This window comes from Kogia breviceps, chromosome 2, assembly GCF_026419965.1.
Source record: "Kogia breviceps isolate mKogBre1 chromosome 2, mKogBre1 haplotype 1, whole genome shotgun sequence".
In the NCBI taxonomy this organism is placed as follows: Eukaryota; Metazoa; Chordata; class Mammalia; order Artiodactyla; family Physeteridae; genus Kogia; species Kogia breviceps.
This window is the reverse complement of record NC_081311.1, coordinates 57364626-57390736: the sequence shown is the minus strand read 5'-3', so window position 1 is coordinate 57390736 and position 26111 is coordinate 57364626. Positions and strand designations below refer to the sequence as shown.

The 26111-nt window shown below is 44.1% G+C and overlaps 1 protein-coding gene across 39 annotated transcripts in view; it reads right to left on the bottom strand.

Moving 5' to 3' along the window:
• The window catches only part of KCNMA1 (potassium calcium-activated channel subfamily M alpha 1), a 773456-nt gene that overhangs the window by 146825 nt on the left and 600520 nt on the right, over positions 1-26111 (bottom strand). For 30 of the 39 annotated variants that reach the window (XR_010838921.1, XM_067025307.1, XM_067025277.1 and 27 more), the window contains 3 exons: positions 21381-21449; positions 12070-12156; positions 5289-5365 (listed from right to left, as the gene is read on the bottom strand). Coding sequence is in view for 38 of the 39 variants with exons in the window: in XM_067025307.1 (XP_066881408.1) it covers positions 5289-5365; positions 12070-12156; positions 21381-21449 (233 nt within the window). In the remaining variant the exon portion in view is untranslated. Of the gene's footprint in view, positions 1-5288; positions 5366-12069; positions 12157-19005; positions 19018-21380; positions 21450-26111 lie in introns of all 39 variants that reach the window. The other 9 variants (XM_067025279.1, XM_067025311.1, XM_067025294.1 and 6 more) reach the window with 1 other exon arrangement.

Below are 26111 nucleotides of genomic sequence, written 5' to 3'. Positions count from 1 at the left end.
GAGGAATTTGGCACGAGAGTTGTTTGTTGATTGACATCACGGTTTCCCTCCAGTTCTGAAAGATCATTAGATACAGTGGGCAGTGCTCTGCAGGTAGGAAAGTGGTTCATGCCCTCAAGTCATTTTTCAAGGTGTTCTGCAGATAAAGGGAGCCACGGAGTCAATCTGGGCAGAATTTTGCTCTGAACCGAAGAAGGTCGTTGTTTTGTTTTGTTTTTGTTGGTACATTGAGCATTCCATACCCTCAAACTGTGAAGACTAGCCCAAACCAGATGACCGACTTGCCTCTTCTTCTGCAAAGGAGCAGGAGAGGACCAGGTGCGGAGACACCTCCTGCAAACTCCAGGGCTGCGGGACTGGTCTACAGGTTGGGTCTCTTGTAGGTGAGTAAAGACGGATGCTCAGCGCTGGTGCCACTGAAAGCAGCACGGCTCTAAGTCACACACAGAAATACTGGCCTACAAGCTCCTCGTCAATTGCCACATCTTGCTGGGAGAGGTGATCCTATTCCTGGAGTAATTCAGGGGCTCAGAGACTTATATTTACTCATTCTGGCTTCTACATAGCTCACTAATGAAACGGAATGTTCTCTTCAAGCCATCTTTTTCTTCCTTAAACAAGTAAATGGATCTTGCAAGATGCCTAACACCCATAGAGGAACTAGGTATGTCCTAGTGGGTACTACTGAGGGAGAAATTTTATTTTAAAGCAAGGTGCTTCATAAACTATAGGAAATAATTACCACTGTTGAAATACTTGTCTCCAGTAAGGCAATTTAGATACTTACAGTCCCAAAGCTGGGTGTCCAATTAATTCTCTCTCAAGCACTTTCTCGTATAGAGAGGCACATATGGTGTAATAAATACATCACTCTCTCTATAAAGTATCTCTACCCTTATATATAAAAATTTACATTTTTACATATAAAGTACTGGTACATATCATATATATCACAACACGGGAATATATATGTAGCATATGTGTTTCCTTCAGGATAGGGATTCAAGCTTAATAGCAGAGGAGACCAAGTATAATTTATCAAAGGCAAGCATGACAATGAACCCCAATTGACGAAGCATCTAGAGCTAGTGGTAATTACCTCAGCTGACTCAGTGTCCCCTAAAGGTCCTGAGACAAGGCCTTCAAGAGAAACACTGTTGTTAAGGTCTTATTTTCAAGTGGAAAAATAAGACAGCGCCAGAAGCTGGCAAGAGGCTGGCGGGGGTTGGGTGGGGTGAGGGGGCAGGTGGATGAACAGAGAGGGGTTCCCTGCTTGCAGGGCTCTCCAGCTCCAGGCTACTCTGCAGACCGAGTTGGGGCATGATGTCACTGCTACATGCAACATAAATACCAAAAGAAAAAAGAAACTGCAACTGTACAGAAAATAAAAGAAGTATCTCTTCTAGAGAAAAGACAGGGGGAACTGGACTCCGGGCTGCTGGGAACCCGTTTTACTCACAATATATCACTACCAGTGTGCAGTTAAAATAGAGTAGGGGCAGTATTCCAAGGCAGCAAAGAGAAAGAAAATAAATCAAAAATATGTCAATGATTAGAAGTTAAAGAAAATTCCTTCAAACACAGCAATTTAGACATGACTTGTCCCCTAGGAGTCCACCTTTCGGCAAATATTTAGAGGCTGGGGGAGAAAATGTAAATCATTAGACTGGGTTTGTTATACAGAAAAAGAAAATAGGTAAATAGTAGATTCTGAGAACTTGCTCCTTGGCCAGACAGCTGAGTTTGACTCTCTTCCTTGATGGAGAACTATGAAGAAATGGGGAAAAAAAAATGCAAAAGTTAAACTATACTACCAGAGGATTTCCAAAAATGGAGTGTGCACACTTGATATTTCTCCAGATAGTATGACGCGAGATGTTTAAGGCTGTTGAATGAAGGTGAATGGGGAGGTTGGGGGCTGGGTGGAGGGTTATTTGGAAAGGGAAAAGCCAGGTTGGGAGGGGAGGGTTAGAAAACTGTAGATAAAGACCACTGATGTCATCAGCTCTGCCCTCCCGGAAACTTATCATTCCAGGGTGAATTATTAATACCTGCCCTAACAGGTTTGGGCAGTTGACTATGGGGCAGCTGCCCTCTCCAACTTAGGGCACCAGGCAATGTGCATTCAAAGCAGGAAAGGAACCCCCCTGTCCCGCATTATTAATAATTCTAGCTCTACATCTAACAAAAGTTTCTTTGCAACCAAAATCTACCTTCGCCAGTTTCCTAACCTGCCTGGTATGCCCTAGGATGTTCATGTTTAATCATTCGTTTTATTCGAACCACAATTTACACATCCACATCCACAACCCGCCCTCTGTAACACAGGCTATGACCTTTTAATGAGGAAGAACGATAGTTGGACAATTCTGATTGTTATCAAACATTAACCTCACAGCTGAGGGCCTCTATGAGACAAGGAGCCCAAGGAGGGGAGAGGGGTGCAGAGAGAGAGATCAAGACCCTGTCACACTGGCTTGGCTTTGCAGAGACAGTCCTTTTGTAGCAATCTGTGCCGCACAGGATGGGAGATCATTCGATTCATTCGCTGAACCAACGTTAAAGGTAATGAGGAGAGCAGAATTATTTCGAACAATTACGTGCCTCTCTCTCCAGGATGAAGTTAAAGTCAGCTGCCGTTTGCTTGCCTGGAACCAAGATGGAAAAATATCCTAGAGGCCAAATCCTGATTTCTAGGGACTTAAAAATCAGTCTGCTGGGTTCTGCTATAGACAGTGCCCTGTGAGGAACATTCCAGCATCAGAGCAGGAGTCAGAGACGCTCGCTCCTCCTCCTGCCATTTCCACTCGTGCCTCCCTAGAGCCTGTTCTCTGTCCAGCCACCAGGGAGATCCTTTAAAATAAGAACTGATGAGGTCATTAACTTGTTTAAACTCTTCCAATGGCTTTATTTATCATAGCACGAAAACCCCGTTTCTTCCTATGGCCCCCGCCTGCCTTTTTGACCTCGTCTCCTACCACCCTCTCCCCAGTCCCACTAGCCCCACTGGCCTTTCTGCCTTACCTCAAACACCACTAACTTACCCCTACCTTTGCCCTTGCTCTTCTGTCTACCTGGACTGAGTCTCAGCTTCAGTGTCACCTCTCAAAGGAGGTCTTCCAGACCTTTCTAGCTAAAGAAGCACCCCTACAAGGTCCCCCACACACTCAGGCAGCCTCCTCTCTCTTCAGAGCACTTGTCTCTGTCTGAAGGCATTTAATTACTTCTGTGATCACTGCTTGCCTCCATTCACTAGAGTGAAGGCTTCAGGAGGGCAGGGACTATCTCATTCACTGCTCCATCCCTAGCACCCAGAATAGCGCCTTGCACAAAGAAGGCACTCGAATATATGTGAATGACTGATCAACACGTGAAAGTAGCCTTGTCATTTCACTGATACCCCCCCCCCACCACCATGGGACCAGGTTCTCTGGCAAATATCTGGTCAGGGGTCATTGGTCTCAATACTCTCCTACATTCCCCAACCCTCTCCACTGCAGTGTTTTCTGACATGGGTTCATCCTCTTGTATTTGTTACTCTGTCTCATGTACTTCTGCCTTGGGATGTTGTGTTCCTTCTGATGGAAGTGAGCTGGGTGATGCCTGGTCAGCTGAGCTGTGTTTCAGATAACTGAGCTGGGCTGGGCCTTCTCACTGCCTGGTGAGAAGGGCCTTTTGAGTTACGGAGTTTGGGGGATTGGTTGGGAAGTGAGTTTGTTCTGTGCCTGTATAGGCCCTTGGATGCTCTTCCTGGTAGGTTGTCGGAACTGGAGAGTTCTTAGGCCCCAAGAAGTTAGAGGTTCCTGCCCTGACATATGGATACTCATTTTGGTGAGGTGTCAGAGCTGGGTGGAGGGGACCATGTGTGTTAAGTCAGTGGAGAAGGGGGAGCCAAACAGTGGACCCTAAGCTGCCCCAAGCTTGGGAAGCAGCTCAAGAAGATTTCTACAGAAACTGCTCTAGACCAAGAGTGTTTCTCTGGGTATTTGCCCACGAGGCTGAGTGTCTCCTCCATGCTCCAGCAGAGTGGTGTTTATATCTCACTCATTTTGTATTTCCTTGTATTCCCCTTTACGGCTTCTGTGAAAGAAGCTCTGGCTCCGGTCAGCGTATCTCAGGAATATGGTGCTCTTCTGTCTGGTGTGTGCTTGTGAAAAAGTATTTTACGGGGTGACCCTTTATAGTTGGGTTCTTACTCATCAGACCCAATTTCACCCACCTTGCCCTTCTCTCTTAGAAAAAAGACTAGGGCACAGCACCAAGAGAAGCCTTCGGGTGAGCCTGAACCCCTGTCTGTTGGATCTCTGTGACTCTCAGCAATCTCATCCTCCCATGAAACTTGGAGCCTCAGTTTCCCCTTTTTGTAAAATGGGATTCATAACACCACCTGCCAGTTACGCAGGGTTATGGTGAGGAACACCAAAAATAATGATCATAAAGAGCTTTGGAAACATTAAATCACCATGGGAAGGAAGGCATCACTATCGTTGTTTCCTCCAGGGTTGTGAACAAATTCTATTAGGCACTGCAACATAATGACTGCAAACCTCACTTTAAGCCCTAGTTTTTCGAGACCTCACCAGCCACCATTCCTGATTTACCATATCCTTCTCAAGAAGTCCCAGTGAGGGGTCTGAGACGATATGTCAGGAGCTATCAAGCCCCATCTAGTCTATCCCAAAGAGCAATGGTGTTTTGAGGTTGGTCGCCGGGGCAACGGCAAATAAAGCCCATTGGTGATGACCAAGGTCCTTCCTTGGGCCAGTCTGAGGGTATCACAATTGAAAACTCTGGCCTTTGGTACCCAAACTGGCAGGAATCCCAAATGCAAAGAGAGTCAGCTCCCGTTTGGGAGACCGAATCCTCAGACCCAGTTTCCCGTCAGCCCTAGCACGGCCAGCTTTACACTTGACAGCCTCCCATCCACCGGAAATCACTACGCAAAACCCCTCCCTCCTCCAGGGCCTTGGCTGCCCTCCTCCTCATACACTGCATTTGCTCTGTTTGACTGGACACATCTACCTAGGCATCCCTTCAGAGTCAAGAAGTGGGGATTAGGCATGAGGCTCACACCGAGGTGTTGATGGTGGTGATTTTCCATCCTCTGCTCTGATCAAGTGAGGATAGGTATTAATTTCATGTCTCTTTAAACTGCAGGGTGAAACATAAACATATTCAAGAACTCTCTTGATGTTTAGTGTTTCTTTAAAAGGAAAAGGAGAAGGGAAATGAATTTGGGGAAAAAAGGAAGGAAAGAGGGAGGGAAGGGGGAAAGAAACACTACTTACGCCGTTTGCAGCCGCATTTTTTTATTCTTTTGGGATCCGTGATGTCATCATGACAGGCCTTGCAGTAAAAAAATGCCCTGGAGAAAAAGAATGGAAAAACTGACACGTTTCATAATCCACCCAAGTGAAATGAGGACCACATTTCCTCCACCATGGTGCCAAATTAATGAAACACGCCAGCACTAATTTCCTTTAATCTTCTGAAAGGTTTAGACGTTTACAGACGGAAATGTTTGTTGCGAGACCATTTATTTCAAACACAGGATTCTGCGATTTGAGTTAGTGCTTCTCTTCATAAACTTTTATTTGAAAAGGAGCTGGGAGAGAGATTGCTGACGTGACATATCACATCTGTTCGCTCCTCTTTCATTTTGGAGAACAGCTCTAAATGCTGCTCATCAGAACACATGGGCAACCAGCTCTGGGCCCTTGGCGGTAAGTTAAATACATCTCCGACATCCTCACGGTCTGGTCAAATAGGTATTAAAGGGGCACAAGGATGACATTTCTCAGTCAAATAAAAATATTAGCCTACTCACTTGGAAAGCACCTTCTCTTGTCAGCCAGAGCGAGAGAGGTTGAGGAGGAAGGTGGAAAGGGAAAGTCAAAGGGGCCCTCTGTTGAATTCCTTCTGGGGTATCATAGCCCATATTTACTCCCAAGCTGGCTGGACTCACTCCCATACCATCCAGGCCTGAGAATACATCATCACTGAAGGTTTTCTTCTTACTAAGGAGCACAGCTCACGTGACCCCTTGGATGGGGTGGGCAGAGAGGATATTATAGGATCGGGCTGGATAGAGACCCAGAGGAAGCAACCAACAAGAAAATCCTCTCCTGTGACTCAAATGTTAATATATGATTACAAGGTCCATTGGCTGTGTCGGAGATATTCTGGATGAGACAAAACAAGGTCATTGGAGCACTATTTTTCTTTTTTTTTTTTTTTTTTTGGCTGTGTTGGGTCTTCATTTCTGTGCGAGGGCTTTCTCTAGTTGTGGTTAGCGGGGGCTACTCTTCATCGTGGTGCACGGGCCTCTCAGTGTCATGGCCTCTCTTGTTGAGGAGCACAGGCTCCAGATGCACAGGCTCAGTAGTTGTGGCTCACGGGCTTAGTTGCTCCACGGCATGTGGGACCTTCCCAGACCAGGGCTCGAACCCGTGTCCCCTGCATTGGCAGGCAGATTCTCAACCATTGCGCCACCAGAGAAGCCCTGGAGCACTATTTAAAATGCACAGGAATAGGGACTTCCCTGGTGGCACAGTGGTTAAGAATCTGCCTGCCAATGCAGGGGACACGGGTTTGATCCCTGGTTCGGGAAGATCCCTCATGCCGTGGAGCAATGCCACAGCTACTGAGCCTGTGCTCTAGAGCCCGTGCTCTGCAACAAGAGAAGCCACCACAATGGGAAGCCCGTGCACTGCAACGAAGAGTAGCCCCCGCTCGTTGCAACTAGAGAAAGCCCGCACGCAGCAGCAAAGACCCAATGCAGCCATAAATAAATAAATAAATAAATACGTACATACATTAATTAATTAAAAATAAAAAGTAAAATGCACAGGAATAAATGAAACAAAATAAAATGCACAGGGCCTAGAAGAATCGCACTGGGGGCCTGTGTCCTTTCAAAACTGGGGGATACTGTCATAAAATTCATTGGAACAGCCCTCTGGATAAGGCCATTAGCAAAATGCTTGGCTCACCACCTTCACCATTCCCAACATGCAACTGAATGCCAGGGATAAACACAGTCCTTCCTTGACCCGGGCTATAAAGAAATAAACACAATTCTTGACCATTTTATTCTTGGTTCCTTTTTGTTTTTCACAGGACTTCATTTATGGCTGGTACTGGTTGGAAACCAACATTAAGACTCTGGGATCTGGGAGAGGTCTTGCAGATCTTGCAGTCAAAGTCCCTGGGACTCAGTGTCCTCATCTGTAAATTGAGGAGGTTGTGACCTGCCCAAAGTCATTCTGTCTGGACCCTGGCCAGCTCCAGGACTTCTAAATCCAAGCCCAAAGTTCTTTCCACCCTAGCAGCTCATCCACTATTTAAATGCCAGTTCTCATCCATCTTGCAAAAAAGGAAAGATAGGGCTTCCCTGGTGGCACAGTGGTTGAGAATCCGCCTGCCGATGCAGGGGACGCGGGTTCGTGCCCCGGTCCAGGAAGATCCCACATGCCACGGAGCGGCTGGGCCCGTGAGCCATGGCCACTGAGCCTGCGCCCTCTGGAGCCTACGCTCCGCAACGGGAGAGACCACAACAGTGAGAGGCCCGCGTACCGCAAAAAAAAGAAAAAAAAAAAAAGGAAAGGTAGCTGACTGCTTGTCTGAGTGACAATGTGACAATGTGGCCAAGAACCCAATCCGTGATGACCTGCCTTGAAAGGGGAAGGACAGGAAAGGAGGAAGTGATTTCGCTTCCACTTCCTTTGGCCATTTTCTCCCCCATTTGATGCTACACATAATAATAATTGTAACAAAAATAACAGCTAGCATTTATAGAGCACAGATTATAGGCCAGGAGCTGTTCTAAGCATTTTATAAGCATTAACATATTTGATCCTCAAACTATCCTTTGAAGGAGATATTATTATCTCTGTTTTACAGATAAGGAAACTGAAGCACAGAGAGGTTAAGTGGCCTGCCCAAGGTCACACAGCTAAGAGTGACAAAGCCAGGATTCAAATCCACACAGTCTAGTGCCAGAGCCCAAGGTCTTAATACATCTCTACTAAAGAGACAGTGAGAGGATGATGAGTCTGAAGAGACTATTGAAAAGATAAAGTATGATTACTTCACGAATTAAAGCTGGATTCTGAAAGTGAAATATTCGAAGGGCCAGAAAGGTAAAGTTAATGAGTGGTGACCTGGAGACACACCCCTCCCCCAGCTGAAGGGAGCAGAGTACCTAAGCCCCAGCTGATTTTTGCCAAGTGGCACTACTCTGCAGGCACCATTCTCTTCCCCGTGCATCTCTGCCTCTCATGCTCACCTGGCAAAGCCCCGCCCTACTGCACACCTGCACCCAAGCAGCTGAGCATTGCTGGGGAAAGGACACACCTCTGTGCCGACTGATCTCACTTGAAATCCATGGCTGTGGATTCCGGGGGCCTTTTCACACTCTTCGTGATTCCCCCCGACCCCCCGTACCTTCTCCTCCCAAGTCAATCCTCTCTGCCCTCCTCACCACTCCCTCTCCTTCCACCCCTTCTCCAAACAGCTGGTGACCTGGCCCCAAGCATCATCGAGACCAGATCTGCATCCTGCAAGGCTGGCCTTTAGGATCTCCTTGTCCTCAGGTTCTCCTGTTGTTTGGCCAATGGGAGGGGACAGCAGGAGACTGGAGGGTGGTCATTGAAAGTGGTAGTAGTGACCTTTCTCTACTGAAGGACACGGCTCCTGCCAGGCAGCCAGGCAGATCCAGGGCTGAGAGTGTCTCCCCTCTGTTGCTAGCTCTGGGGTGCTTTGCCATCCCTTGTTAGTTTCCCTTAACTCTCTGCCCACAGCTTTATATGGTTCCTTCATAAAACTCTCCTCCCTTTTCCCATTTAAGTGTGTCATCTGTTTCTCGCCAGGACCCTCACTGATACTGCACCCAAATTTACATCTCCAGCCCTCACCTTTTCCCAGAATGCCAGAATCTCAGGTCCCGCTGGCTTTATGACATCTCCATGTGCATGTTTAGTATGTACTACCTGCCTATCCTAGTCCAAATAGAATTCTTGATTTCCTACCACCTCAAACTTGCTCTTTCCCCAGTTTTCCCCATCTCAGTAAGATGGAGCCACCATCTCCCCAACTGCATAAGCTCCAAATCTAGGCTCCATTTTTGATTTCTCTTCTTCCCCTCACTTCTTATATCCAGTTCATCAGTGGGTCCTACAGACTATCTAAAATATATCCTGAATTGCTCTTACTTCTCTCCACCTCCACTCACCAATCTAGCCCAAGCTATCATGTCCCACCTGAACTAGTCCGTGAGTCTGTTGGCCTCCTCTCCCACCCTACTACATCCTATCCTCTACCACGCAGATGGAAACACCTCTTAATAACACAAATCAGACTACATCCCCCCCAGCTTAAAACCACCCATGACTCCATTTTATACTAACACAACCTCTGTAAAAAAGTCCTATGGAAACGATCTCCTGCCTTTCCCTCTAACCTCATCTAGCCCCCTTTCTTCCCCTAGGTTCCCTGAACATGACAAAATTGTTCCCACCGTGTCTCCTCTTCCCTTCTGATCCCTGTATGATGGATTCTTTCCCATCACCTCCATCTCTGCTCAAATCTTTGTCCCTCAGAGCAGCCATCACTTACCTCCAATCTAAATCAGTGGCAGCTGCATTAATTCTTTGCACCACGAATAAACAAAACTGCAGTTCTCTCCCCGCCAGAACGTGAGCCCATGAGAGCAGCACCTTCTCCCCACGGTTCACTACTGCTTCCCTGGCACCTAGTACAGAGTGGTCTCAGAAGTGAGTGACCTACACACATTTGATAAATGAAGGAGTATGCGAACGCTTGGAGGCTTTCACTCCTCTTTTCCTAAAACACTGCATCTGAAAGTTTCTCTGAGCTACAATCCATTAAGTTTTTCCGTTGCCTTTTTGCAGCAGAGGGTGCAAACTCAATACTAGATCATCATAACCTACTTTTCCATTTTTACAAAACTTGTTTAGTTTCCTTCAAACCTCCGATGTCCTTTCTGTGGTTTTCTGCAGTCTTCCTCTATTCGAAATCCCCTAACTGACAGCATTTGCTCTTGACACATCACACACCATGGAAAATTACAGGCTGGTTTTGAGGCTGATTGTGTCAGCATGTATTTGTGAATACCATAAAGCACTGAAATGAGACATATTGCACTCCCTAATATAGGAGGTAATTTGTTTTTTGGACTGCCTGGTATTTGTGACATTCATTAGTGAGAGATGCAATAGGAAACAGAATTACACAAATGGGAGCTTCATATTATATTTGCTATCTGGGAGGTACATGTGATCGATGGTGCCGCTGTGCTCCCAGCCCCCATGCATGGTGCTGAGATGCTGTTTCCGGCTTTTGTGCCTCGCAGTTTGGACGGGGGCACAACCTTCTCTCCCAGAAGACCTGGAGGGGCTTCAGTCTCATTTACCCTCACTTTCCTCTCTCAGGTGACCCCAGTTTCAGGGGGTACTCCTGGAAAAGGTGAGGATCCAGGAACTAGACAAGGAGGTTTTCCTCTTCCACACCTGAATAATGGCAATCCTTTCCCAATTTCCAGAAGTAAATTTAAATCATTAGATCCCTCAATCTCAAGGATATTTTTTTTTGCCTCTGCACCCCATTTTTTCCTAAAAGCTTTTATAACTAGTATGGCTAGTTTGTAAGAGTGGGTGAAGAAGAAGAAAATAAGTGTCAGTTATCAAATCTCAGCGTGGCAGGCTCACCTCTTGGCAAATAATTAAGAACATAAGCTCTGGAATGGGACTTCCTGGTTTTAAATCCTGACTTCACGCTAGCAGCGTGGCTTTGGGTGAGTTAGTTTACCAACCTGTGCCTCAGTTTCCTCGCAGGTAAATGGGAATAGTAATGGCACCTGTCTGAGTTTGTCGAGAGGATTAAATGAGTTCATCAACACCTGGTACCCGGTTCTTAGAACAGGGCAGGCGCACATTGATTGAACTCTGCATAAGAATTTGCTAGTATTATTAAGTGTGGTCGAAAAATGTGGGTTTTAGAAAAGGCAAGACCAGTTCTAATTGGGCTCTGCCACTTGCTTATGTGTTTCATGGCCTTGAACAAATCATTTGTCTCAATTTCACAGATGAGGAAACCAAAGCCTGAAGAGCTTTAGAAGACCTACCTCATGAGGTTATTTTGAGGAGTAGCATTAAAGAACACAGATCACCTAGCACAGGCCTGGCTTTGAGGAGGAGCTCACTGAATGAAGACAATTGGCTTATATAAAAATGACAGATCTTGACAATTCATCATTTATTTAAAATATGTTATGTAACGTTGTTGAGCTGAGTGACCTGTCTGACCATCTGAGTCACATTTTCTACTAGTAAGTCTTTCCTAGTTCACAGGCTAGAATCAAATATAACAACAATTCCATGGTGTTCTTCTGCAAAAAACCCTGTGATTTCCTGGGCTCCTTAGACAAGTTTGAGGATACTAGTAAGAGTGTCATGAAACACTGAGGCCAATGAAATCCTGGGCTGTACCTACAGAGGCTTAAGAAGTGAACCTGACAACTTCAGCCACTTACCTAGAAGGCCACCAATAAAAATACAGCCGGTTTAGTATTTCACCTGAAATTAATCCACACCTTTTGAGATTCCACGTGGCACTTAAAGTAGAAAACGGTTAATTCTCGAGTCCATCTGCCTGGATAATATTAAGCAAAGAGCACTAGACAAGGGGCCGGTTATCCTATGTTGTGTTGTTCTGGGTCATCAAGAATCAGGATGATTTTGAGCAATCACTTAGGCTCCCTGGGACTCACTTTCCTCCCCTGGAAAATGAAAGAGCAGGTATCTAGGGCCTCCTAGGCCTAAAATGTTATTATTCTAATTCAGAGGTGTGGAATTGATTGTGTGAAGAGGAATCCATGGAAGCATTTGAAAGCACAGTCTCTTTTTCCTAAGATTCAGCACCATTTGATACCCACAGACACGTTAAGAAGCTTCGGGGTTAGGGCCCAGTACACACTGAAAGCATATCTCAGTGGATGGAGATACATATGTCTGAGCCAAAAAGGAAGGCAAGTGAAAAATAAACTCTTACCTTTTAACTTCTTTGGCATCGCTTGCGATGAAAAATCCTAAAGTACCTTCTTGGATCTTAAGGTGGTTTCCAGGATTAATTAATATACTGCTCAGTGAACAAAAACAAAGAAAGAAGACATAGTTATGAGGTCGTGTTCTGAAGAAAACCTTGAAGGCTACAGCATACTGTTAACTTTATAGGGGGCCCACTAGTCTAATGCTTTCCCCGAAGATTTTGTCTACAGCCTGACATCCACTGTCCCACACATTTAATTGGATGACGCCATCATAAAGGTCTGCTGCCCAGTTCCCAGGGTGGCATACTCCCAGTTGCAGATATCAAAGCAGATCCAGGTTTTAGGGCCAGGTTTGCACAATGGGATTGCCATGGGCTTCTGATTTGAAGCAAAGTTCCTAATAATACATCCTTTTGGAAATTGCTGTTGACGGTCAATGTTGAGTGTTACTGGTCTAATAGAGCTATGGCTACGCTAATTTTCCATTAGATGACAGAGCGTTAATGGGACCCCTATATGCATACAGAAACATACATATATGCACACCACATACTACTGCAGGGAATGGTACGGGACACCTGTAACCCATGCAGAAGCAAACAGAACATCTGCATGACACTGATAAGGACATGGAAGTGGATTCCATGTGCAGCCTAGGTAGAAAGAATTGGACCCACCCTAACAATGAGAAAGAAAAATGCCAGCAGTTGGAAATACTTCATAATTCCAGTCTGCTGTTTGCAAAGATGTATGGGAGTGTTTGATTAAGGTATGTGTCTAGTATATCCTCATTGGGGCCAACTGTAATTAGAAAACGAATGCAAATTATCCCTAAAAAAACTTCCCCTGCAGGGAAATATGAACCTAAATATACCCTGTCCTATTTCAAAGTGGTATAAATAGATTAGCTGACCAACTTGTGTTTGGACTGACAGAAGAGATAAATGCATCCTAATCTAATAAATGGACAAAACAAACAAGTTTAATTGTCTTCAGATCAAAAGCAGAATACAGGGCTATCTTACACAGAGACTGACATGAGGCTTTGGGCTTAATGGACATGGAATTGAGTCATTGTAAATGCAGCACCAGATACGACAGAGGTATTCTGTGATCTGAAAAGCTGGTGTTTAAGGTAATAGACCTTTGGAATCAGGCTAAAGGAAGTCCTCAACTGTCTCGAACAATCAAAACAGAGAATGGTATTTAACGTGTAATCTTTTACTGCTGGTAAAACCATTACCAAAAAGGGCCGCGGCCAACAGAGTGACGTGTCTGTAGCCAGACAGGAAGGACGCAGACGAACCTTTGTTCTGTTCGGAGAACACACAGCAGATCCTTACTGCAAAATGTCTGTGGTCACAAGAAGTTCCATCATTACCCATAACAAGACCTGACGGGGGAAACCAATCCTGCGACACCGTTGCGATTAACACTAAATAATAGCAAGAGTCCATGAAGATTTGAGTGTTCTGCCCTAGAACCACGGACAACAGTGAGACTCCTCGCCAGTCAGGAAGCAGCAGGCCATGCTAACAGCACAGCTTGCGATGAGCAGAAGCTCCATACGGGCACCTCCCAATCACCCCTACAACAGCTCTTCACCTTGGTTTAAGAGCCCTCTGACTTTTCAGGATCATGGGAGGAAAAGGGTCAGAGTTTTTTCACAGTTTAGATGGATCCCTTTTTCAAATCCGAGTAAGTGGAATGTTGTAGAAAGGCAGGATGCTGGATTTTGCACTTTCCTACCCCCTTGCCTGCATGGCAGTTCTTCTGTGCCCTGGTTCTGCAATCAGAAATTATGTCCAGATTCCAGCCCTGCCATTCAGTAGCTGTCTGACTTTGGGCAAGGTACTAAATCTTCCTAGAACTCAACTGCCTCACCTATGAGATGGAGATGAAGATAAGCACAGTCTTTTTTCAGAGGATTAAGGGAGATGATGGACAGAAAGCTCAATGCATATTAGTGATTATTTTTATTATTTATTATTGCAAAAAAAAAATGCTCCCCAAATGCCAAAATTATCACTTTAGCTGGCCCCATGGAATGGAACACAGGACTTCTTATCAAAATACCCTGTCTATAATGAGATTAAAAGTTACAGGGTGAAGGACTATACACCCCAGAATAATATAAAGGGACATACATGAAAAGTTCTGGGTTCTTCTGGAGTTTAAAGGAACTAATTCCTTAAAGTTGGATAAGCCTACATTTTGATGTGTATTCATATAAGGGTGTAAAAAAAAGCTTCTGAGGGAAAAAAAAATCCTATCATGATTTTAACAATGCAATTCAAAAGAGGAAATTTGACACTCATCAATGTCTTGGTGACATATATGCACAAAACAAGCCTCGCACAGAACCCTGTTTCCCTTTTTTACATCATACGCTTCATTAATTGCACTCCAGTGATCAAGCCCATTGTGTCACGGTTCCCATCAATGGAAAGTTTCTTTTCATTTCCTTTGTTCTTTAGCAACAGTGAATAAGAATTGGCCTACAGTGAGAATTCGGGGACTGTCATTCTGGAGATGGCAGGTTGAGATAATTTATTACAGCCTTCAAGCCTTGCTTTAGTCAAGTTAGTGTGGCGGAGGGGAAAGATTTTGGGCACTGACGTAGAGCAGATTTGTGTTCAAATCTCAGTTTCGCTGCCGTTAAGGGGGCAGGTGCCTGTGTCGGGCAGCCGAGCTCAGGTCCTGGCCTTGGGCATGTACCAGCCGATAAACCTCACTCTCCTCATCTGTAAAATGGGGTGAACAATCACTAGCTTAAAGTGTCAATAAGAGAATTAAAGTACATACTATGTGCAGAGTGAGGGCCACATAGTAGGTTCTTAATACACGGTCACTATTAATAGTAAGCCAGGTAATTACAACAACTAAACAAGAGCTAGATAATCTCTCACAGCATCACAGCTCTCATTTTGTCTTTGGTGCTAATAAACTACCTAGGAGGCATCCCAGTGGCATTGAAAGACCTCTGTATCGACCGCAGTATCTGAAACATTTTATCTCCGCGCCACATCTGGAGATGGGCTCATTTGGACTGCCTACTGGTTGCACAGTGGAGTATCTCTCTGTTCTTTAAACCTCATGGCTGATTAAGGTACCGAAAGCACCTCCAAGGACATCACTGACCATGGGATTTCAGGATGCCCTCTAGTTCTCTTCTGGACATGGGGGAGAGGCTTTACATCATCTCTATGTAATGATGTGAGGCTGAATCATTTGCAGTATACCGATCAGGCTAAGGCAGCCTTCTGGGCAGGAACTGAAAGACTGAGGTCAGCTCTTGAGAACAATGAAGGAAAGACATCTAGATACATAAGGAAGCTCGTTGTGCTGGATTCCACTCACAGATTTAAGGGTTTGGTAAAGAAGCAGGTGTCCCTGATTTCAGGGGACCTTTTGCATATAATACTTCCTGCGTAAGGGTACTAAGTTTCAAAGTCTCTCTGAGGAAATGTTACTCTTTTTGATATTTTAGACATTGAGTCTTCTATCCACATTCCAAATCTAGAAAGCTTAAATAGAGTAAATCCTCCTCTCTTTGAAAATATAAAAAGATAAGGATCCTAGACAGAAGTAACTTTTTTTTCCTGCCAAATGCCTGCTACCCTTAGAATATGTTATTGACCTTCTAATGGGAATATGTAAATCTTGCCCAAGATCTTTGATCTCAAAAGACTATCCAATGTTAAGTTTGTTTGGCTCCTACGGCTGCCAAAAGTCTCCCTCCTTGTGCCTCACTTTAAATCAGGCTTTTGCTCCAATTTTGTCTAATTCACTAGCTTATCAGAGATAAACTTCAAGATGTGTCATGTGAAGAATCAAGAAAATCTCTAAGAAAAAAGTCCATATATCAATTAGCAGAATTCCAACGGGGACATCTTCTTGGCAGGGGTGGACTTTCTCTCAGTTCAAGGAACTATAAATTATCCTCTTTCTTTTATGACCTTGTTAATTTCAACTGAAACCATTCAGTAACAGCTGGAGGCAAAGGGCTGGTGTGGTCCCTTCCCCACGGATTCTTGCTCGCTCTCTCTTTTTTTCCTTTGCTCTCAAACTAGACTTATTCTTTGGCCCCTTATCCACTCTATGAAGCAAAGATGTATTTTCTGTAGGGAACCCATAGTTAAGTAAAAGAGTGAAAAAACACAATCCTATTTTATTTACTTTTGTAAACAAGTTTCTCAGAGTAGCCAGTTTAGAACCCTGAATGCAACAGGCATGTTTCAACTATCTGTTGAATGAATGAAAACCATAAGCTGTGGTCTCAGTTCCAAAAGTGTCTTCCTTCCCTCTCTAATAAAGAGAAAGGTAGTCACAGCTGTTCTTTCAAAGAGTAAGCTGCATTTCTTACCAGTCGGGCCTATCAAAGGAGTGACCACACCTCTTCTAGCGGGTTGGCAAATGAGCTAAGAATCTCCCAGGTGCATTCAGTATAAATATGTAAATATACACAGATATAAACGGCATGTCACTTGGGGAGCTGGAACAATGGATTTCAATATTGAAAACACCACTCACTTAGAAACTGAAATGTCAGTTCTTACATATGAAATACATTCACATGAAACTGCTAGCAGGGCTCAGTCTAACAGGGAAACATCCCGTCGGGTTCCTCGGGGAAGGGAGCTCCAGCTCACAAGCTGCAACTCATTTCACGGTGTACCTCTTGCTGAACATTGGTCAGGTTGGAGATTTGGGGCTTGATGGGGCAAAATGATTTATTCCCTTTCTCCACCACTTCTGCATAACAACTGGGAAACATCTAGTTATCTCTTCTTCAATCATCATAAACTTTACTTGTTTGCTGTTTTTGGAGACAACCAAGGATCAGTAATTCAATGGAAACAGATACTTTTTAAAAGGAAACTTTTATCCATTGTGGATAAATATGACAGGTGCATATTTCTCTCCTCCCCACCCCCCAATTTTGATAGGTGTAGCGTACCATTCCCTGAGCAATTACAAAAATATCACTCACATGAGAAGATAGTTTGTACTTGATAACATGGTAATTATATCTGTGTCTAGCAAGCTAATGGGACTTCATTAACTAGAGCAAGAAGATAAGAACCATCTAGAACTTCAGCTCATGCTGTGCCCAGATGAATCATGCCACTGGGAAGTGGCCTTTCTGACCACACAAGGTCATAGATGATTGCTATTGCGTGGGACTCTGTTTGACCCAATTGGTGCCCTGCAGTTTATGGGCTGTGCTAGGGCACAGCCTACAGAAACCCCAAATCTCAAATCTTATTGCCTTTCTGACACTTTTCATTACTTCTATGCTTTAAAATATATTCTGCTGGAGTCCCACACAACTAGACACACGCACTTTTCTTACAGAATATATGTAAGAGCACAGTGTGTGCTCTTACACAGTGTGTAGTCTATGCTTCAATATATTTGAGCCCAATTCACTGACACAGAGACAGCATAATAAAGATTGCTCCCAGTTGGTCACACTCAAATGACTGCCACTGTGGTCTGCCAGTGACAGGGTCAAGGACTTGTTTAGCCTGAATCCATCTCAGTAATTTTAGAAATGGCATTTTAAAATCCTTTTTGCACATAAGGAAAAGAGTAGCCATACGGGATGGGGAAGAGAGCTAATTTGGGAAGGACCATGCTGGATATTTGGTTCTGGGAGCAAGCTGTGTCACTTTCTGATACGCTTCATGACAAGTCATGCCTACATCACAACATGCCTTCACCACAAGATAAAAGCACTCAAAAGACCAAAAGCCAACAGCAGAGGTGCAACCACTGTGGACCTTTGAAGATGCAAAGTGTTGCAGTAACTTCTCGCAGTTGGATCATATCAATAATACCAAACTGACAGGAAGCCACCTCTACTCAAGAAAGTCACAGAAGAATCTGACTTTGGAAAGAGTTCCAGACAAATACACACACACACACACACACACACACAATTATAAACACTAACACATGACAGTGATTACAATCACAGAGCAAAACAACTCTAGAGAAGATGAACGAGTAGGCATCTCAGTAGTATGTTTTCAACAGTACTGTCTTCGAGAAAACAACATTGGAAATATTAACCCAAAAAGTAGAAAAAAAAAAAATCTATCGATGAGGATTTGGTCATGCTTCGTGCAACATAAAACAGCAGCAAAACAGGGTGAGGTCACATGGTGAAAGCTGAGATACTTCATAGTAAGAAATATGCCCAAACACACTGGGAAGAAAGAAAGCCATGATGACTTCATCTCAGTAAACAGTACTCATTCAGTAAATCAAATGTGATGATCTGGAGATTTAGTAGCGGTGTTCTAAGTCTGTACTGAGTACTGGCCCAGAGAGAAAGTATGTCAAATGTTATCATCAAAATTAGCATAAGGAAGAAGAGTTAAGTGTAAGGGCTTGGTCTCTGTTTTGTGGATAAAAGGACACAAATTCAGCTCTACAAACTGGAAACCGGACACAGGGCAAAGGAGGTCACTAGGAACGTGGATGTGGTATGCAGACAAATGGCACCAAGACACATCAGGACAGGACAGAAACAGACACCAAGGGCTGGAGAGAAGCGTCCTCCTTTGTCAACTCTAATAGCATTTGTTCCCATCGGTGGTGCCATGACTGAAAACAGGATTGGGCCTCTGTTTTTGTGTAGGTTTCCTGCAAAGAAGTTAGTGCGTCATCCAAAAGAATCAACAAATCAAACAAGAAAAGCAATATGCTACTTTCAATTTTTATGGACTCTGGTTGGAGAGGTTTGTATATAAAAATACATATATATACATATATATGTATATACTCGACAAGGGAATGAGATTATATATACATATACACATATATGTATAATCTCTGTCTTCCTGAATTCTTGGCAAAGGGTTAGTCCTGTGGTTAGACGTGAAGACGGAGGGTGGAAGTTGGGAGGAAAGTTAACGAAGAGAGCATACCGCTTTCGGCTTCTGCAAAACGACAAGAAAAGAATTGAAAATCAAACAATTGGATAATCAATTGACTGACACCAGAAGGATAGAAGGAATAAAACCTTTGTTTCAAATTATCTGAAGGATGTGTGTAAAGACAAGGTTTTTCAACAAAGCGTGGAAACAGTATCACGGGATAACAGCAACAGAGGAGGCAGTTCACACAGGTCAGAGGCACAGGGTGGGCGTGGAAAAGAGAAGCAGGGTTCTCCGAATTTTCACACCCGATCACTTAGGAAATGGGAGAGGAAGGGAAAGGGGACATTTTTAAATGAAAAACAAAATCAAAACTATTATCTCAGGAAGGTCAGGAACTCAGCTCTTTTTAACACGGATATTGTGTATAAGTCCTGTGTCTTCTCGGAGGCATGATCCACATTCCCTCCAGCACACCTTTTTCCAAAAGAACCAATGTGCTTCCACACTGAGACCAAGCCACGTTTGAGGATTAAAGCTGGCAGCTGCACACAGAAAGCCAAAACCAAGCCAAACAAGTTCTTTTCTCCCTTTTCTGAAAAAGAAAATTCTAAAAAAACTGTATGTATAAATCTGGCTTCGTTGAAAACATCTCAGATTTGTGAATTAATGGGAACATCCATCAAAGAAAAGATTGTGTCTTCAGAGAAAGCTCTGAGTTATTTTTCTTAGAATGGTGACAGTGGATTCACACCGAACCATTAACAGCCTTTCTCTCTCCCTCCTTGTGACCAAAAGGTGGCAGGTGGAAGATGGCTGGTCAAGGTTCAGGGTGCAGTCTACTGCCATGAAATTATTCCAGAATGGTGGAGAAGCGCTATTCAGGATCACTTGCATCGTGACTCCTTTTTTTTTGTTTTTCTTAAGAGATGCACAGAAGTGGTAAAGAGAGAACACTGAAGTGCACAAAGATTTACTGACTTGGCAACATGAACAATATCATTTGCGGAAACCCAGGATACACATTTCCCCTACACAGGTACAGGTGTATATTAGCAACAACATGGGCAAGCCGCAATCCCAGAAACATCCACCTTATCTGTTGAACAGAACAGCAAAGAGCCAAGGGTTCTTGGGTTTTTTGCAAATAATATTTTTCACTTTGCCACCACAGAGAAGGAAAATGTTTATCTGCATAAATAGTTGTTAACTGATACAACCATGGTCTACCATGTGGCCACCAAATCTACCATTTTGTCTTCCTTTTGGTTGATTTGGATTTTCAAAATAGTTTAACATGTGATCAGATTGACTTTGTGGGCAATCTGATCTGGTGGTTAAGGTAACAGAGAACATTGGATTGACTGGCTTACAATCCAGTGTTTGTTTTTTGTGTGTGTGGTTTTTTTTTGGTCATAGAGACACAGAGTGCACATTTGGGGCTTTATTGAGTCATTCACCCAGATAATGAAAACTCCTTAAATGATGATAGCAGGAACCTTCTAGTCTTGCCCTGCACTCTGCTCAGTTATTAAGGCGTATGTTGGAGGGTATCTGCACCCTTCCCTTGGGCACCTAAAGGAAGACTTTTTAGCATAGCTAGGAAGAAAGCATGGTTGTCCTTTCAGAGGACACAAGCCTGAGCATTTCTCAGTGAGCTCTCTTCCAAAACTATTGATAAGAACTGGGGAGCAAAAATCATCTCTCTTATGTCTGTAATGCATACAGTACTCCAGCAAAATTCCTTGTTAATGCAACGCTTCCTTCTTTCAGCACAAACTCATATATTGACTGGGGTGTTATCTATTTCGACCAGACCCAGTCCCTCATCAGTCTGATTTGCACATAATTAAGTGCAAAATAAATAAATAAAGAGGGCTCCTGCCTCCAAGCCCTGCTCTCCTGGCTAATTTACATGAAGCTGATATTCATGCCACATGGATTTCAGTTGCACCGGGAGAGAAACGTACGGTACACAATAGGCTGCTTGTAATGTGGCTATCAAGAGAGCTGGAAACTCCCATCACGACTCTGCCCCATGCCTGCGACGAAGGAGGCCAGAGTCCACCTGCTTTTTGATCACAGCAGTAAAAATGGGTTTAAGGACAGGGTCTGTCCCTGGTTTTATACTTGGAGGGTGAAAAGTGTAAGTTGGCATGATTGGTTAGAGATCTGGATGCCTCATCCCTTTCCCTGGAAAAATATTCTTTGGGTGCCCAGTGGGGCTTGGGGTGCCAGGCGTGTCTGGGATAGAAGCGGCAATGTCTACCTGAACACACCTTGAAATGTGCCTTCGAGTCAGAGAGGTGTTGCATTAGGGATCCAAACAAGTAAATAATGCGTAAGAAAGAAGTGGACTGAACGTTCCCGGGCTGCACTCTTACCATCATAAATGTCAGCCAGCCGCTGGGTCATGGCAAACTTACCGGCTCTCTCGGTTGGCGGACTTGTACTCAATGGCTATCATTAGAAGCTTGAGCTTCACAAAACACAGCCTGCAATGAGACGGAGACACCTCGCAGTCAGTGCTTCAGAACGACCAGAGCCACAGAACAAACAATGTTACGACCCTTCCATCTCCTGATGGGGTCATTACCCAAGGGACCCCCATTCTACAGTCACTGTGCCAGAGGGAGGGGGATGCGAGCCACACCTCCCATCCTCCCCATTCAACTTGATTTCTCACGAGTGATAAGGTGCTGAATGTTCAAAGTGCAAATTGCGCTCAGGTCTGGATGTCTAGACACAGACCTGAAGCAGGGATTTGTGCCTGGGGATTTATGCTGGGTCAGATTCATTAGTTACTCGGTTGGGTAGTAAAATGTTAACTGCAGGGGGAGGGAGGTATTTGGAGCAGCTGGGCCTGTTATCTGGATACCATTTCGGTCTTTTGTACAAATGGCTCATATTGTTGCTCTGAGCAAACCCCTGTGCGCTCGGAATGATGGTAACCATCCCAGCATGTTAGACCTGGACGGTCTCCGAGGGATCCCAGCTCGCCCAAGAACCGCCAAGAGTCGAGAGTCGCTGCAACACGCAAGAGATTTATGAGGGGCCGGTGCACCGGGGTTCCTTGGTCCTCACGCAGGAGGCCGAAGAGGAACCCCCCCCAAGCGGAATCACATACATTTTATAGCTTTCATTTTTCATTATGCAAAGTGTGGATATATCAAGGGTTTTTTTCTCATTGGTTTGTTTGTTCCGGACCGGAGTGGGGACTTGGCTCTAGTTACTTGATTGGTTGGCTGTCGGATGCCTACTTTACATTTACCGGAGTGGGGTCTTGGCTCTAGTTCCTTGATTGGTTAGCTGTCGGATGCCTACTTTACATTTTCGTGTTTTTGTGGTGGGGGGTTGAGTCACATGAGTTATGGTTGGCTGGGGCGACCTTTAAACTCTTTGGCTTAATCATTCTTATCCCCCGCCATACTTGTTTGCTCGAGGTCTTATCCCCCGCCATACTTGTTTGCTCGCGGTTAGGGCATGTCTCAGACATGTCCTGTTTTCCAGGCCTTTGTTGTTTGCTCGGAACGGTTTCTGCCCTGGGGGGACATTCCAGTATCTTATTGCCAGCCGAAAAAAGCTCAAAGCTCAAAAGTATCGATAGGGAAGTAGGGGTGTAAGTATAGTTAAGGCCCTACAAGCACATGACGACGGCACTGTTACTCCTGGCTCCATCCAAGCTGTCTCACCGCATCTGCCCGGCAATGAGAGGATCTGGGCAAAGAGCTTTCTAGGGAGCAGAAACAGCAAGTGCAAGGGCCCTTAGGTAGGAGGGAAGTCGGGGTGTTTGAGGACCAGCATTAAGGCCAGCGAGGCTGCAGCTGAGTGTGCAAAGTCGAGGGTGACAGTGATTAGGTCAGGAAACGAGGTGGGAACAGGTCATAAAGACTTTGCTGGCTACAGCAAGGAATCTGCAGCTTATTCTAAGTGGAATGGGAGGCTCTGGGTTGGTTCTAAATAGAAAAGTGACACAATCAGATGCACTGGCCCCGTGTATGTGTTGCTTGCAGGTAAGGTGCTGGTGAAGGCCTCAAGCTCTGCAGTGGGAATAAGACCAACTGCTCATTCCTGCCTGCGAGGTCATGATCCCCTGTGGTTCTAAATAGAAAAGTGACACAATCAGATGCACTGGCCCCGTGTATGTGTTGCTTGCAGGTAAGGTGCTGGTGAAGGCCTCAAGCTCTGCAGTGGGAATAAGACCAACTGCTCATTCCTGCCTGCGAGGTCATGATCCCCTGTATTGCTGTAAACAGACAGTCAGATTTCAAAGGACCACTTCCATCCAGGCTCTCCCAGTGATTTGCAGATTTTCTGATTCCTGCCAGCACACTCGAATGACCTGGGTTTTGTGCTGATTATGCAGCTTGCTGAAACACCAACCCACATACCCAACTACAGTTGGAAAAATGCTCTTCTTAATTTATGTTCCATAGAGCACTGCTAACACATACCCTTTATGGGGCTGTTACCTCTGGAGCTTAAATTGTTTAAAATATCAGGTGGCTTATGCAATATTTGTTGAAACAAATTACCAGATTAAGTAACCACTTTCTAATGTAAATTACAACTAAGTGCCAAACTCAAGGAGAAAGCTGATCTTAACTTAGCATAGATCATGAAGATGCTGATTTGCTGAAATCCTATGAGTAATGGCCACTCCGATTTGGGATTCTAGTGGTTCATGGGATCAAGAATCTTAATTGCTTTAATGACCTGACCCTATTGGTGAGAAGGGAAGCAACAGTTCATAGTAATGGTGGATTATGTCTTCCTAGCTATTATTACGATATCATTTACCACTTAGATATAAAAAGAAAGGCGCCTCCTAACTCAGAAAAGTCAATAAAACCTACATGGCCTTGGGCATATTCCTTACCTAGCACAGGGTGGACCAGCCCATCTGAGTCCTCTTTTGTAACTTTCAAATCAATATCTAAAGTTTTTCTACATGGCCTTATAGAAGCCTCTTTTTAAGAATGCTCTGACCTAAAACAAGCCTTTGTTCACTGGCCAAAGGGACTAAGAACAGAGGGACAGAGTGATGTAAACAAAGTGATCACAGGCAGACCTTGGACATATTGTGGGTTCCGTCCAGGCCACCACAATAAAGCAATTATCACAACAAAGCAAGTAAGGTGAAGTTTTTGGTTTCCCAGTGTATATAAAAGTTATGTTTACCCTATAGTCTATTAGTGTGCAATAGCATTATGTCTAAAACATCAATGAACACACCTTAATTAAAAAATACTCTATTGCTAAAAAAAACCCAAAACAATTACAATGGTAATATCAAAGATCACTGATCACCATAACAAATATAGTAATAAGGAAAAGGTTTGAAAGATTGTGAGAATTACCAAAATGTGACACAGAGACATGAAGTGAGCAAATGCTGTTGGAAAAACTGGCACTGACAGTCTTGCTTAAACAGGGCTGCCACAAACCTTCAATTGGTAAAAAAAAAAAAAAAAAAAAAAAAAAAAAAAAAAAAAAAAAAAAAAAAAAAATGCAGTATCTGCAAAGTGCAATAAAGCCAAGTGTAATAAAAAGAGGTATGCCTGTACACGCAAACAGTGCCACAACCATAGATTTTCAGACTCAGGCACTTCAAGATTAGCTGGTCCTGCCCTTCTAGTACAGATAACAAACTGAGGTCTGAAGAAGGAAAAGCAACTTGTTCAAGGTTAAATGGCCTTTATGGAGCAACGCCAAAAGTGGAAATCAAACAACTTGTTCAAGGTTAAACAATTTTCATGTAGAAATGTCAAAAGTGGAAATCAAGTCTCAAGGCAGTATGCTACACAGATGCTTCTTATAAAAGCAAAGGAAATGAAGCGGTTGCCAGAAACCCAACATGCAGACATGTTCTGTCTGGTCAGTACAGCCTTTAAGAAAAAAAAAAAAAAAATTCTAGAATTAGGTACCAACAGGTGATTTCATATAAAAGCAAGCTTTTCAGCTTTCCTTGATAAATCAGATATGGCCATACTGGAGCCACATTCCATACGGGTAAAAGGGACTGAAGCTGCAAAGCACTTACCCCTCTGGATGGGACATGTGCTCTCCAATGTGCCACAGTCTCCACCACCCCCTATTGTCTCGGACCTCCTCATTCTAATTCTTTGTTGCTAACTGCCTGCCCCCTATGGGCATCTAAGCTATTACTCCCTACTCTAGTTGAGTATCCTCTGGATGTCTGCGAAGTACAAATCTTGAGTAATTTACAATTTACACCGGAAACAGAACTACGACTCTCGGTTTTCGTGAGTTCCTGGCACAGAGAATTGGTGAAGGTCAGGGTGCTGGGTTTAAGGCTGCAGCTCAGGTACAGCCTCTGTTGTGGTTCTGGGGGGAAGGGCAGATCAAGGTGAGTAAACAGGGAGTGGGTACGGTGGGGTGTGGTAATTACTTGCTTACTTGCCTCTCTGCCCTCTACACTGAGCTTCTTCAGGGCAAGATGTATGCTTGTCTCACTGGTAGTTTGCAAAATGCAAAGAGTAAGCTTTCAGTAAATGCTGATTAAGTAAATGTATGAAAGAATGGGGAGCAGACGCTCATGAGTTGCTAGAATTATCTACAACAGATAAAGTGGTAAACTAGGAAAGTCTAGTTTAGGCAGAGAAAGCTTGGAAGTGAGCTAGCATTGTTAAACGAGATGCTTTTTAACTTGGTGGATAGAAGCAGACAGATAGGAAAAGAAGGGCGTAGAGGGAATAATAGCAGTGATATGCTCTGGGAATCTAATGTTTGCCTTCAATCCGCTATGACATGAGGTAAGTACAATTCTAAGATACAGACAGCGATTCCTCCTTGGAACCCTCTGCAGATCCTGTTACAAAGGATGTGCCTTTGGACCACTTAGAATTGATGCCCTGAAATTAAATATTTACTTGCATCGTTTACACCATTTTTCTGGTAAAGCAAAAATGCGTTTTTGCTCATCCAATCCTTAAAGTCATTCTTATGGCTTAAACATACACAGACCTGGGGTGGGAAAGAGAAAGGAGGCTTAGCGTGAGGTAGAGTATAAGAGAGAAACAAGGTTGCTTCCACAATGTGATAAACAGGATGAAATCAGCCATAAGTTAGCAAGAATTTAATTCCTGGTTTCTAAAATAAAATGTTCCAGTATGTCCAATGCAGAAAGTTGCCAC